The sequence below is a fragment of the Trifolium pratense genome, linkage group LG1 (genome assembly GCF_020283565.1).
Source record: "Trifolium pratense cultivar HEN17-A07 linkage group LG1, ARS_RC_1.1, whole genome shotgun sequence".
Taxonomy (NCBI): Eukaryota; Viridiplantae; Streptophyta; class Magnoliopsida; order Fabales; family Fabaceae; genus Trifolium; species Trifolium pratense.
The window spans coordinates 39,625,842-39,641,891 of NC_060059.1; the positions used below are offsets into that span (position 1 = coordinate 39,625,842).

The 16,050-nt window shown below is 31.5% G+C and overlaps 2 protein-coding genes across 2 annotated transcripts; one reads left to right on the forward strand and one right to left on the reverse strand.

Annotated features, from left to right (window-relative positions):
• The first annotated feature begins 1,967 nt into the window (after positions 1 to 1,967).
• On the forward strand, positions 1,968 to 4,926 carry LOC123916827 (zinc transporter 4, chloroplastic-like). The gene is made up of 2 exons (XM_045968391.1): positions 1,968 to 2,823; positions 4,250 to 4,926. Exons 1-2 carry the CDS (start codon positions 2,143 to 2,145, stop codon positions 4,703 to 4,705), a joined length of 1,137 nt encoding a protein of 378 aa, XP_045824347.1. The 5' UTR covers positions 1,968 to 2,142; the 3' UTR covers positions 4,706 to 4,926.
• A 4,417-nt stretch (positions 4,927 to 9,343) lies between these two features.
• Positions 9,344 to 12,494, reverse strand: LOC123916837 (putative GATA transcription factor 22). Its single transcript, XM_045968403.1, has 3 exons — positions 12,118 to 12,494; positions 10,880 to 11,302; positions 9,344 to 9,915 (listed from the first exon to the last, which is right to left on the reverse strand). The coding sequence occupies exons 1-3, from the start codon at positions 12,268 to 12,270 to the stop codon at positions 9,580 to 9,582; spliced, it is 912 nt and encodes a 303-aa protein (XP_045824359.1). The 5' UTR covers positions 12,271 to 12,494; the 3' UTR covers positions 9,344 to 9,579.
• Between the last annotated feature and the right edge of the window lie 3,556 nt (positions 12,495 to 16,050).

Sequence of the window (16,050 nt, forward strand, 5' to 3'; positions counted from 1 at the left end):
TATGATTTTTATAATGTGACACTTTATGGGATTTTTTTTATTATTCAACTGGGCTTAAGCCTTTTTTTTTTTATTTTTGGAAATACAGAGGATAGCCCCTAACAACTTTGAAAAACTACAAATAAAGCATATATACAGACGGTTAGAAAAGCTAATACATGGATGTACAAAAAAAAGAAGAAGAAGCTAATACATGGTTAACAAATACTAGCTCAACTGACAGAAATGCCGAAATTACTAGTGTCGGATATCAGGAGCGGGGTTTGAACTCCGGCCACTCCACTTTGTTTGTGTGAGTTTTCAATGACTTTGTCATTTCGTCTATCAACCAAAAAAAAGAAAAGAAAAGCTAGTACATGAATAGAACCTGAACCACCGCAATAGCTAATACATTAATAGAACCTGAACCACCGCAATAAGATTTGGTTTCTCTCTCTTTTTTTTTATTTTTTTTTATTTTTATGTTGTTCATTCGACACCAATCACAATAACAATAACAACTAACCCCTCTCTCCTCTCTCTAATTTTCTTCTTCTTTATTAATCATTCTCGGTTAAATTAAAAGAGAGAGAGAGTTGGATCTAAAGAGTTGGAGATGATCCAAATCTCCTCAATAGGAGGGTGGTTAAGAAAAGTTATTTCCACACTATTCTCCCATTGCATAAGTGAGACTTTACATGATTTTATTTTTAACAAAATAGTGCATCATATAAATATCAACCAATCAAGGATCATCAAGTTCTAATTTCTAATTACTAATTCCCCTAATATATTTCCACACTATTCTTACATTGCTAAAGTGAGACTTTACGTGATTTTGTTTTTAACAAAACAATGCACTATATAAATATTAACCAATCAAGGGTCATCAATTGCTATACATTTTGTCTTAACCATCTTGTTTTTAAGAGAAAAGTCTAATAAGAAGTGAAAACTTGTGTGATGTAACTAATGCTATTGAGAAGTAAAAAGTTATAATTACTAATTCATCAAATGAAAATTTCAATAAAATGTTAACCAAAATTTATTAGAGGGATTTTATTTGGAACAATTAGATATAAATGGATATCGATATCTCAAAATTTAGTAATTTCAACTCTATTAGCAACCACCGTCAGAACTGACGGGACACGAACCCGCAACTTCGGCCTTGACATGGCAGTGCAAGCTCTTGTCAATAGGTTGTTTGGCGAGTCCACACTAACCAACTTTACAGAGAAGGAACACCACCAAGGATGACTTATCTATCAACTTTTCTACTATTATCCCCAAAAAATCAAACTTTGTCTTACCGATATAGCTTGCTTGATTAAACCTATGCTCTCGTAATTCAGTCTATACACTTAGAATTTAGCCCAAAAAGAAACCTTTCATTGCATCCAATTGTTCGATTCAAGTACTTCCAATTTAATAATAATAATAATAATTATTATTATTATATAATTTTATATTTTTATTAGCTGTATCTTTATTTGACAGTAGGTTAATATGAAACTTTGGCCATGACCTCCTTTGGTTTTTTTAATCCATTTAACTCTTCGATTTTCAGATTCAAATGGTTAAAGAAAAAGGGTGATGCAGAAAGGAGCAGTGACATTGATCCATAAGAAGTTATAAGACAATATAAAAATAAATAAACAACTAAATAATACAGAGTTATGAAATAATGTCGACATTCAAACACATCGTTAGTTTAAAAACTATTTACAATATCAATCGATTACTATATAACCAATAAATCATTAAAAATATGTGACTTTTTTTATTTTTTGATATATAAAATATTTGACTTTTATCATAACATATTATATATAAACAATATATCTTAATTAAACTAAAAATCAATCACTTAACCAAACCCATAAGATTGAACAATGGAGTGTCGAAATAATGTCGACATTCAAGTTTCAACACACTTGTTTGTTTGTACCATTGCAACTTAAATGTCATCACCAACTATACACACTAAACACATGGTACATGACATCATATGCACGCATTTCTACATAAAAAAAAACAAACATAATTTTCAATTCTTCACAAACACATTTCTTTATATTTTCTTCTCTTCCAAAACCAACACTTCCAAGTTCTAACTTTAACCTCTTTTTCATCGCATTGAATTTACTTAACCAAAAAAAAATGTTAACTCTTTTTCATGATTTAGTAGAATTGATGTCGAACTCGAGTTGCCAAATCAGTGAGTCAGACCCATGTCGCGACGAGTCAACAGCTTTGATTCTAAAATTCGTTGCTATGGCAACAATTCTAGTAACAGGAATTACCGGAATCGCGATACCGTTATTAAGAAACCGGCGAGGATCAGGCGAGGTATTACAAGCGGCGAAGGCGTTTGCGGCGGGAGTAATATTAGCGACGGGGTTTGTTCACATGCTTAGAGATGCGACGGAAGCATTTAATCATCGTTGTTTGAAATCTTACTCGCACGCGTGGTCAAAGTTTCCTTTTGCCGGTTTTTTCGCTATGGTTTCAGCTTTGTTTACTCTTTTAGTTGACTTTATTGCAACTCAGTATTATGAGAGGAAATTGAGAGAAGATAGTAGCAGTGGCGGCTCTGAGCACGGTGTAATCAATGATTTGGAGGAGGAGTTGTTGAGATCGGAGATTGTGGAGGTTAAGGATGTTAGGGAAGAGAGGACTATTGTGGGGATGCATGCTCATGGATCCCACCATAGACATTCTCATCACCAGAACCATGATCATGATGATCATGGTCATGGTTCCGGTGATGATCATGGTCATTCGCATTCTCATTCGTTTGATGATGTGGAAGGTAGCATTCGCCATGTTGTTGTTTCGCAGGTAACAATATTCTTTACTTTCTTCATTGCGTTTGCGTTGCTACCACGTCACGTAACCTACCGTATTTATTCTTTAGTTAGTAGTACTTCAATACAAAGCACATTGTCTTGCCTTACTACTTTTGAAAAAAAAATTGTTTTTAATTTTTAAAATTTATATGTTATTTTAAATTGCTTGATATATTGAATGTTCCCATCCAATCTTAAGTTCACATCTCCGAGAGATTGTCTGCTTTGGGTTAAACTGTCACGGTTTTGTCCTTTGTAAAAAAGGCACCTCGATGGTTTAAAGGTGTGAGTGTTGTATATAAACTACTCATACTCTCTTGATTACCAAACGATGTGGGACTATTTTGGTGTATCCGAACCATTGAGTTTAATGGATATGTCAAGAGTAATCAAACATTTTTCCATATCATACAATTGAAATGGAGTGATTTAGTAGAATAGCTATTGAATGAATGTGTAAAATTAGTTTATATTGTCTAATGAGTATATACTATTTTATTTTACCTTATGGACCATTAAACATATACCCACCGTCTATTGCGTGAGTGGATTATATTCTTTTGCTTGGTCTTTGAGCAGTTGCGTGCTCTATAACGACCATCCCTTTTTTGTTTGCTTTCTGAAAATTTGGATGGACAGCATCATCATCCAGATCTATGTGGACCTCTCATTTATATTAATTGAGCTGAACTAACTCAATTCAAGTGTTGGAAAATGTCATTCATATCTCCATTAATGTATTCGTACATACATCTGTACCAAAAAAAATGTATTCGTACATCTTTTTACAAAACAAAATCAATGCATTTCATCGATCGTTAGTTGGTCCAACGGTGATTGATGTTGGATTTGGTAGGGAGGATCACAGTACGATTTCCCGTAATTGCGATTAGGAGGGGGCTGAAATCACTTGATGTCAGAACTGACCCCGAATTTGATTAGTCAGTCCAGTGAGCCGATACTGGTGGTGAAAAAAATATAAAAAATCAATGCATTTCATGAGCTCAGATTTTATGCAATCGTGGGATTTCGCATTCACCGACTCACGAGATATCAATGACCGTTCAATCAAAATCAGAATAAAATGAGGGATTTGGGTAGTATGTTATAGGTTCTGGGTTCGATCCCCAACTCATTGTAAACAAAAAAAAAATGCCGATTTTAATATTTGTTTAATAATTTAAAATACCAAGAGAAAACATACATCCTTGTAAGTGTATGTATGAGGTTCGATGATGTTTGTCATTTTGTCTACGGACTAAAAAAAGAGCTCACATAAAATTCACATTTTGGTTTGTAATAAAAACTAATAGTGCTAAGTTATAAAAACATTGTGTATGAAAATTGCTTAAAAGTTATGTAGATTACTTAAAACAGAGTAGTAACAATTTTCTGATATTATCAAACTCATAATGCAGGTATTGGAACTTGGAATAGTTTCACATTCCATGATAATTGGGTTATCACTAGGAGTTTCACAAAGTCCATGTACAATGAGACCCTTAATTGCAGCATTATCCTTCCACCAATTCTTTGAAGGATTTGCACTTGGTGGTTGCATATCAGAAGCCAAATTCAAGACATCCTCAGCAACAATAATGGCATGTTTTTTTGCACTAACAACACCAATTGGTGTTGCAATTGGAACATGTATTGCCTCAAATTTCAATCCTTATAGTCCAGGAGCTCTTATTACAGAAGGTATCTTGGACTCTTTGTCAGCTGGAATTTTAGTTTATATGGCTTTGGTGGATTTAATAGCTGCTGATTTTCTTAGTAAGAAAATGCGTTGTAGCTTTCAGCTTCAAATTGTGTCGTTTTGTTTGCTTTTTCTTGGGGCTGGATGTATGTCTTCTCTTGCACTTTGGGCATAATTCTTTTAAATTTTGTTGTATTATAATTATTGTTAATTAATTGTGGATTAAGAGTCTATGGACTTGGGTTAGTTAGGAAGTTAGGAGGAGGTTAATTTGGTTATTCATCTATAACAGAATGTAATCAACACAGTTAGTTGCTAATGGCAATGATGAAATATATACAAGACTTGTAATTGATTCATTGAGTAGTTAATGACCACTGAACTATTCTCTCTTTACTATTGTTTCCATATTCAATTGTTCTCTAAATCAAAATTCATAAAAGAAACGTTGCAGTATCTGTTCTTAACAGATTGGTATCAGTAGCGTAGGTTAGAGAATCTTGGTGTTCTTTGGAAAAGAAGATGGGGACGGGTTCTGCAAAGCCTGACATTGAGAAGTTCATAAGTGAAAATGATTTCAATCTATGGAGGTAGAAATTGAGGGCCTTGTTGGTTCAACAGTCTCTTGAAGAGACACTGCCCGCTCTCGGAGAACGAGAAGAAGGATAAGCTCATAAAGCCCCACAATGTTTTATGTTCTGGACTGGGCTAAGGCCCAATACATCATGCTCAGCCCAATGAGCATGTTGGCCCAAACAACACGCCTGATCAACGGTCACAGAAGACTCCCTTCTGTAGCGGCTAACATCAGAATGATTGACTTTCAATGCCTATAATGGCATTAGAGCCGTTACTCCGACAGTCATCAATGTTGAGGCTGCCACTTTTGCCCTCACATTGATGGCTGTGACTCTGTGCCAGGGCCTATGTATACCCCTTTCATGCAAAGGGCTCAAATATAACATCCACGTTGGTACTGACTTGAGCGTCAATGTGTCTTGCAGGTATATTCCCCCTTTCACAACAACTATACGAACGCGGTGTTTCACCGGCCACATCTTTCTGATCAGGTAAGATCACTTTAATTCTATGTCTTGGCAATACAGTTCTTAGGGAGGTGTTTCATCTGTGGCTGTGAGGAGCATCTCAAGAAGTAATGATTCGAATACAAAAAAGAAAATGGTGATACTGATGTTGTTTCAGAAGAATATGAGAGTGTTAAAGTGATGTGTTTTTCCTGAAGAGAAAGTCGATCAAGAATGGTTTTGATTCTGGATGCGCATTCCACGAAACAAAGACTAGTTTATCTCTTATAATGAAAACTATGCAGTAAAGGTTCTGTTGGGAAATAACAAGGCCTATAACTTAAGGTGACTGGAATTGGCTTCTTAAAGCTCAATCTTGCAGATGGAGGAATAGGGATCTTGCAACTTTGCAAGGGGTGATGCATTTACCTGATTTGAGCAAGGCTGAATTTAATTACTACAAGGCTAAAGGCGGAGTTCTAAGAATCGCCAGGGATTCCATGGTGTTAGTAGCTTGCACCAGTAATGAGGAAATTAAAAGGTTGAAGGTGATGCAGCCCCTACTTACCTAGGCAAACAAAAAATAATCATACAATAGGACTATGGCCATACAAAAAATCTCTCAATTAAGAGTCCATAATTAAATGGCATAGTAAGCGGGATTTAGCATAAACATGACAATGGAGTTGGGTGTTGATGGCATGAAGGACTGGCCATAATTTTGGGCTACAACATGCTATTATTTGTGGTATTGTCGTAATAGAACGATTCATGACAATGACAATGTGATGCTGTTACAGTCGTGGGTGGAGCCGCCTAGTGTAGGGTGGGTTCGACTGAACACGGATGGAGCGTCAAAGAGTGATACGGTGGGATTGTGGTGGAGTAATTAGGGCACAAAATGGTGAGTGGATTTGCGGTTTTTCAAAGTGCTTAGGAGTTTGCAGTGCTTATATAGCAGTGCTTTGGGGGGTGTTTGATGGCTTGAAGTTGACTTGGAATTGGGCGTTTATTAAGGTAGAGCTTCACGTAGATTCTCAAGTGGTGGTTACTACTCTTTCATCACCTAAAAGTGGGACTTTGGATGGGTGCATTTTGATTCAGAATATTTGAAGGCTTTTAGCTATGGATTGGGATGTTAGAATTAGTCGCCCGCATAAAGAAGCAAATTCATGTGCGGATGCACTAGTTAGTATGCCTTGTGATGGAGGTTTTGATATGATTATTTATGAGCAATGTCATGCTCAAGTTAGTCATTGTTTTTTAGCTCCTCGTTTAGTAATTTAATTAATTTTATTTCTGGGCTTCGGCGTCTTGTAATTCAAAAAAAAAATTAGTGTTTATTAAAGCTATTTTATGGGTGTTCATAAATCTTAACTAAACTAACTAATATTGATATTGTTATGACGGATATCTTCATCTAAGTTTAGTTTGAATATAGAATTTCATAATTGTGTGCGAGTTTCAATGATATTTATCTCTTCATTTAAGGGGAAAAAAAAGCAACTATTTCTCGGGCTCCGAGAAAAAACTAACAAAATGATCTCTTGTAACTAAGTTGTTTTTTTAAAAAAACAAGAATTGACATTGTCTCTTTCACAAGAATCATAACTAGTGTAATAATTTCAAATTGACATTGTCTCTTTCAAAATAACTCTTTTCAAAATATCTGAAACTTTTCTTTTATTCCTGATAACTCAATTCTGAAAATAGGTAGTTGGGAAAAATATGGGGCAGGAAATCAAGACTGGTGATGAGGGAATGGAAAAAAACTTTCAAACTAACGACACCCCTCCTTTTGCTTCTTTGCATATATATTATTTTTGAATGCAAACAGCCTGCAATTCATCCCAATTTTATATCTCGCCGTCGATGTTCTCTCTTCCGATCCCCCGTGTTTCTTTTATACCTCTTGAATTTCCAATTTTGCCCTTGCAAAAAAATTCGGTTTCTAAAAACGAAAATTTACTCTGAATTTGCATTTTCGGTTTCTGCGAACCGAATTTTTCTGAAAGAGCAAATTTCAAAAATTTTGGAGGGTATAAAAGAATCACGGGGGTCGGAAGAGAAAACATCCTCGCCAGTCGCCATCTCTTTCTCACTTTTCGCAGCCCAACTTCTTTATTTCCTATTTCTTCTTGTATACAATGGGTTACGGTTCATATTATTTTCATGGATCCCGCTCTTTTAAAGTGAGTAATTCACGATAGCTTCTCTTCCCTCCATGCTAATTTTTTTTCTTCTCCTTGGATTTTCTTTTTTGCCCTTCAATAAAAACTCCGGAACGCGTTTTTCGAATTTTTTTGCCATGAATAAAAACTTCGAAATGTGTTTTCCGAATTTCTAACATCATAAAATAGGAGTAAGAACCTTTGGGATCGAAGTAATAAAATAGGAGTGGAAACTCTAGTAATTTAACATTCAAATGGAACTCTACTCCATCTAACTGTGGTCTTGACCAAGAAACCTCCGAGATTTTTTTTTTTTAAAAGAACCTTACTATCTCTCTTCCACCACCACCTCTCAAAACTTGGTTGTTGAAATGACTTTGCTCCTCAATATCAGTTCACATACCAAATGATAAGTGTACAATGATTTCCTAGGAAATATCCATAAGTTTCCACTCTTATTTACTTGTGTGGGAAAGTCTATAACTCAAATTCAACGAAATTTCTTGTGGCTGGAACTTAAGGTGGAGGAGGTAAGATACCACAGGGGAGTTAGAAACAGGTTTGTAGGCCGAAGTTCGCGGCGGGGGGTGGGGTGGTGGTGAAGGACTTGAAATTATTTATTAGTCTTGGGAGCTAAATATGTCTACTATTTGAGTGGTGTTCTAATCCAATACATTGTATATCTAGATAATGTAGTTGGTATAGTTGGTTAGTCAGCTTGGGTACATAGTTTTGTTTAAAAGTGGAGTTTTCTTTTTGGTTGTATTCCGACTTAGTCTTGAGGTCGAGTCGAGTACTATACTAAAATGTACTTATCATATAAGAGTGGGTTAAATATCTCTTATACTTTTTTCTCGGTGTTCTCTTTTTATATATATATCCGTTGTTGTTTTAAATATTTAAGCTTCTCTTTTAATAAAACAAAACTCATTTCAGTATTTCACCCAACAAAGAAGTAGGATTCCAAGCTTAATTTCTTCAACAAGAGAAGAAATTTCGGATGAAAGAGCCAATGATTATTAAATCAAAATTGTATAGAACCCCAATTATCAAATTCATATGGTGATAAGGGTAAGAATAAGACAATGATGAGATACATATAGTAACAAACTAACAATGCTATTGACTAATGTTATGTCATGGATTTATAAATATTTGTTGAAAATCCTCTAAAAAAATATCATATGAATGATGGATTAAAGTACAAATTAATTCTAATAAATATAAAATAAGGGACCATCATACAAATAATACTACAACCACAAACTATAAAAAAAAAAATCTAATGCAACAATTATCTACACATACAATCTAATGGCTTTACTATCCACTCATAAAATAAACAAGGTGCTCCTATATATTTTGTTAAGAACTATTGCCAAAAATACTTTTGATTGAATCTTCAAATATTCAACTGATTGCATAGTTTGGTTCGATTTTCAACACAATTTATAGTAACTGAATATGAAACCTTAAATTTAGTTACTTCTTTTAAATTACTATGTTACAATGGCATATAATTTATGTAAACTTTTACCGCTAGATTACATTTTACCCCAAAGCCTAAAATATTTTAAATTTTTTTTGTAAGCAAATCTATTAATATGAGACCAAAGATAAATGAAAGTTCACACAAAATTTCTCTTTTAAATCCACCACAATAAATGCATATGTAATGCAACAAACCTTATTTTGGTTTTGCTACATGTACATGCTTGATTTCAAAACTAACAATACCAAACAAAATAGTCACCAATTATTTTTGATATAAAAGAAAGAAAAAAAGGCCAAATGTCAAAAGTATGAATCCCTCACTAAAAAATTCCAAACACGAGAGAATCCAAATCCGCCATCTAATTAAGATTGAAAAGTTTGCCAGAAGATATGCGCATAAGAAGTAAAGCCGCCTCAGTTGCTTCATCAGAAGGAAACATATCTTCAAAATCCGAGTTGTTTCTCAAATTTAATGCATAAGATTCAAGCTTCTTCACATCTTGAGATGATGAGCCAGCAGAAGTAGTTGGAGTAGTAGTAGTGATAGAATTGCTCTTTTTCTTGAATTGTGTAGAATTGTTCACACGAGGCTTCTTTTCCTTGTTAGTCTTTGTTGGAGTGGCCAAACCATTTGCAGCTTCTGCCATTGCCCTTCTTGCCTTCCTTTGTCTAATTCCACAAGCATTGCAAAGCGACTGCACCATCATATTTCATGTTAAGTATTATATAAATACACTAGATATTCATGATTAATAACCATATTAATATGTAAAGTCTTGTATGATCTATTGAAATATCCAATAAAATAATACCTTAGGTTAATATTGAAAATAATATAGTTTTATTGATAAAAAAAATTAGTACTATGATATATAGCTTGATATTTTTATTAATATTTTTGAATATCATCACAACTATAAAAAATAGAATTAAAGAGAAAAATAGAGGCTAAGATAAAAAATTGATCTCTAATTTTGATGTCTTTAAAATTGATATCCAATTCAACTTTTTCCTATATCATGGTTTTGGTTCGTAGGTCGACTAGGTAGCAAGGCTAATCTAGCTTTTTCAGATTGGTGTAGTAATCCGTTAGCCTGTTTCCAATGTATCTAAGGTGTTTGTTCTTGAATTGTAAGGGTTGAGTACCCCCTTGTACTCCTTATAATTCAATATTTGCTTATAAAAAAAAACTTTTTCCTATATTTTTTTTAATAAGCAAATTTATCAAAGGAGTAAAAATTAGGGTAGTGATAAAAGATCTAATGAACTTTTTTATTTTTAATTTATGAATCGAAACAACAAAGACTGAATCCCATTGGATCGTGTGAGCAAGACAACTTTGCTACTTGATAGTAAATTAAATTGTACATAAACAAAATTTATCAAACGAGTAAAAATTAGGGCAGTGATGTATATTGGTGTAAATTTTTTATGTCTAAAAGATCTTATGAACTATGTTTTTAATTGAGGAATCGAAACGATAAAGGTTGAATCTCATTAGATCCAACTGTGTCACTTGATAGTAAATAAATGTAAGAATATAGTAAAAGTAAATACACAAATAAATGTAATAGTAAAAGTAAATATACAAATGGAAAAGAGAGATAAATATTTGTAATTAAAAAAGAGAGAGAGAGATTAATTATGATGTAAAATTACCTTAGGGCCCATAGGGCCACTTCTCCAAAGTGGGGTAGTAGTTGTGTTACAATCTGAGCAAACCCTAATAATGTTGTTACCGCCGCTGTTATTACTATGAGGGCTTCTTTGCCTTAGATAATTGCTTGGATTCATCATTGGAGTTGTGGTAATTTGTTTGTCAGCAGCACTGTTATTACTTGATCTCATGATTGGAGTTTTGGTAGCATCATCAGTAGTAGCAGTTGTTGTGTTGATCATTTTTTTCATCAACCTCATCTTTGAAGACATCCATTTTTCTGACCCGTGACCACTTTCTTCTTCTAAGGAAGATGATAAATTTGTGTCACGTGCACTGCTTGGATCACTTGATGAATTATTATAGACTTGTTCATGATTGTTTGATGATGATCCATCTTGTTCAAATATCAGCTTACCATGATCCTAAAGTAATTAAAACAAAGAGATCATACACAATTAGATCACTAATTAATTAAGAAGAAATTAGGATCAATTTTAATTTATTTTTTTTTATCATCAAGTAAGGGTTTTTTAACACATAGAAGAAATTATATTACATGATTACAAGAAATAACATGAAGAACAAAAAATAATAGATCATATGTTGTCTTATTGAAATGAAAGACATACTAAAATATCTTAAAATTAAGATTAAAAGTTAGATCAAATATATTTTTTTGTTACAAAAAGTTAGATCAATTAGATCATATGTATATTTTCTATTAAAAAAAAAATTAGATCATATAAAGCTTAAATCTCATTAATTCAAAGCTATATCAATGATCTTGTTTTTTGAACATATCAAAATTGTTCAATGATCATTTTTTAAGATCAAATGAAATTTATATATTTTGTAACAAATAGTACCAGTAAACCAAAAATTTAGAAGAATCGAATAATTCAGAATTTAAAATAATCGAATGATCAATGAATCATTCGATTCAAAACAAATGAACAATATATGATCATGATCAACACAATTACTATGGTGGATATATAGATCATATATATTAGAACATCCATAAAATAAATTAAAAAAAATAAAAAGAATTAGAAGGGGAATTTTATTTTTTTGAAACAAACAATTTATTCTAAATGTCATGAATATGAAAAAAAGTATAAGCTATGAAAACAAATACATAGTATTATAAAAAATAAAAATAAAACATAGTGAAAAGAAAATTGGATTTGATTATTAAAAAATAAGTAGAAAAGGGATCATATATGTATGATCTTGCCTGATGATGATCATGATCTTGATCAGTATAGTCTCCTCCAAGCAAATTAAACAAGGTTGGAGGGTCCTGATTAATAGGAGAAAAATTGATGAATTGGTTTTGACCTTGTAGTAAGGAATTAGGACCTGGTGGATTCAGTGAAACAGGAGTCATGGATATTGATGGATCACTGATCAGTTTATAATAACACACACAGAAAGAACAGTGGACAGTACAAAGAGATAGGGTAAGAGAGAGAGAGAGAGAGAGAGAGAGAGAGAGAGAGAGAGGGTGGTAGGGTTCTTATATATATATAAAAGGAGAGGCTAAAAAGAGAAGAGTTGTCTATGAGAAAAACATTCACGTGAATGCAAAAAAATTCATTTTGAAATAAAAACAAAATGAAACAATGAGAGACAAAGACAAGATAAAAGGAGTAGTGGAACGTTACTACTCAAAACACTCTCTAATACAGACAACAATACCCTATCTGTTGTTTTTCAGTCCTCACGTTTATTCATATTTATACACTCATCACATGAAAATCTCACTCCTAAGTATTTTAATATTGAGACTTATGGTATGTTTGATTGAAAGGAAAGAAAGTTAAAGGAGGAAAAAAACGGAAATCCAGAAATGAATTTGGACGTTATTAAAAATTCGTTTGGTTGGAAAGAAAAAAAAGTTAAAGGAAGGAGAAAAAAAACGGAAATTCAGGAATGAATTTGGACGCCACTAATAAAAAGTAGTGAATTTGAACTAAGATTTAGTTTAAGTTCATTCATCGATTTCTGTATTTTCCTTCTTTCTCACTTTCTTTCCTTCCAACCAAACATACCCTTATTGTCGGGTTTTTTTTTTTTTTTTTAAAACAACCCTTATTGTCTGTTTGATCCACAAAATATAACTATTTTTTTTGAAGAAAAAGTTTAAGGTATTCAACATATTTTGTTTTCTACCATATTTGGTGAACAAAATATTATTTTGTTATTTATATAATTTGTGCAAAGGACAAAATATTATGTTTGATTGAAAGGAAAGAAAGTTAAAGGAGGAAAAAAACGGAAATACAGGAATGAATTTGGACGCTATTAAAAATTCGTTTGGTTAGAAGGAAAGAAAGTTAAAGGAATGAGAAAAAAAAACGGAAATTCATGAATGAATTTGGACGCCATTAAAAAAAGTACTGAATTTGAACTAAGATTTAGTTTAAGTTTATTCATCGGTTCCTGTATTTTCCTTCTTTCTCACTTTCCAACCAAACAGACCCTTATTGTCTGATTCATCCGCAAAATATAACTATTTTTTTTTGAAGAAAAAGTTTAAGGTATTGAACATAATTTGCTTTCTACGATATTTGGTGAACAAAATATTATTTTGGTATTTATATAATTTGTGCATAGGATAAAAAGTTGTTCCGTGATTCAGTGAGAACAAGAATTTCAATTTTTGTCAATCTTGTGGCCACCGCTCACCAGTTTGTCCAGTCCCAGAGACGGTTTTAGAAATCAAACACAGTACCGTTGAAGTTTTTCTGTTAAATATCTTATTTTTTATCATATCAAACATACCTTTGTTTAAGTCTCTCACAATTTTTTAACGGTTCAATTTAATTTTTGTTTTCGGTATAAAAAAATTAGAGATTAATTTAATTTTTATTTTTATTCGTAATTGAATTCAACTGTTAGAAAATTGTAATAAATCAAAATTAGTCACTGTTTTTTTTTTTTTTTAACTACAAATATATTATTAATAAAAACCAAGATTCTGCACAAGACGAGCAGAAATCGGTAAAAGATGAGCTACAATACAAAGGTGCCGTATATAAGCGGAACACCGATGAAAATACCAAAATTAATATCACCTAATAGAGGTTCACTTTTAATCTCATTCTTAGAAAGACATCAGTGCTCTACTTTTTATTTATTCTTTTAACATTTTAGGGTTTGCCTAATAAGTGATTTTTGCGTAAAAAATAAGAAAGAAAGTGATTTTAATTTTTATCATCAATGTAAGCAACGTATGCGAAGCGTGCCGTGCATTTATTTCACTAAACAACTATTAATAATTTTTTAAGATAAATATCTCCAAAAAGATAAAGTCAGAGTCAATTTTTTTCTCTGCAAGTATATTATTTTTTATCAATTATCCGAGTGGTTAGAAATTCTATTTTTAAAATGAATAAGTCAGATAACCTATAAATCATTTTTTTGGAGATATTAATTTTTGCTAATCAACTACTCACATATTTTTGTCAGCAAGATAATACACCTATGAGGTTAATTAGCCTAGTTAACTGAATTCCACCTATTAAGTTTGTGGTCAAAATATGTCAGTGGTTGATTAGAAAAAAAAAATTAAAATTAACTAATTTAGAGACTCGTGCATTCGCACGAGTTTATTGACTTTTATTTGATATTTAAGTTTGTTATTATGTTAATTAAGAAATTTATTTAAAATAAAATATTTAAAAAATTGTTAAAATATAAGTGAAACTATTGTGATATTTCTTGTAAAACTTGTTAAATTAATATTTTTTTTGAAGCAAATTAATAATTTATTTTATTAAAACTATTGTTTGGTATATATATCTTTTACTAAAAACAAAATATTATTTTTAATATATATATATATATATATATATTTTTTTTTGAAAACTTTGTATCCGACCTTAGGACCGACTAATCCAAGAGTATATATATATATATATATATATATATATATATATATATATATATATATATATATATATATATATGGTATTTCGTTTTAAATGAGTATATATACTATATAGGTTGGCAATTTTAAAAACTTTTCTTATAAGTTTGTATAAAATCGGTAAAAATTTTAAACCTCCATTATAAATTATTAAAATTATATATGTTAATATTAATATATTATTTATATGATTTATTTATGGTATTAATAAATAAAAAATTTGAATTTTAAATCCTTTGAATTTGGTCGATATATTATTATTTTTCATTTATTTTTTTAAAATTATTTCAAATTTATGAGTTTAATCTTGTAGCTACGTCAAATTATTGAGTTAAATTCTTTGAAAAATATTGTAAATTAATAATTATTTTTTTGAACAAGCCAAAATGAGATATATTAACAAAAAACAGCCTCCTCAACACAAGATGTGTCAAGATAGACTACCAAAATTTACAAATAGTCACGAAAAGAAATAAAAAAAGGAAGAGTTCTTACTTCAATTAGGTCAAGACATAAGCCTAGAAAATTTTTAACATTTTTTTTTTTTTTTTACTGAAAAACGTATGAATATATAATTGGACTTTAAGCCCCAAAATTACTACGTCAGTACAACTAAAAATCCTTAAAAGTTAAACCTAATTTAGCAACCAAACATTAAAACATATTAAATATTTTAGACATTCAATCTGATCCTTTTAGAATGATATTATCTTTATTGCAGAATTTTCGACCGTTGGAAATTATCTTGTAGAATGATATTATCTTGTCATGGAGATGGTTTTGTTGGAGGGTTTTCTACGGTTGGGAATTGGTTTTGATGGCCCCAAAGGCACAATGGTAACTTAAACTATACAATTTTTAAAAAAAAAAAATAGGGTGGGCCGCAGCCTTGTTATAACACTTGAAGACTTGAGGTAGAGATGTTTATAATCTACCATTAGATGAAAGAGTCGAAGTTGATCCTAAATACGTAGAAACATATACTTCAAATATGTTCATGAGTCATGACCGTTATATCTACGTTGATACAATTTTATAACTTTAGTTTACGTACACTTTGTTCCCCATAGATACATGCGTTCAATTCTTAATAACGACCACTAATTTAAGAATGAGTTGTTTAAATTGAAAATTTAATCTTTTTAGTTAAAATAAAATCAATTATTAATTTAATATTAGATAACCGAGATTAATTTTAGTGTTCTGATGTAACCGTAATAGTATGTAGGAATTCCA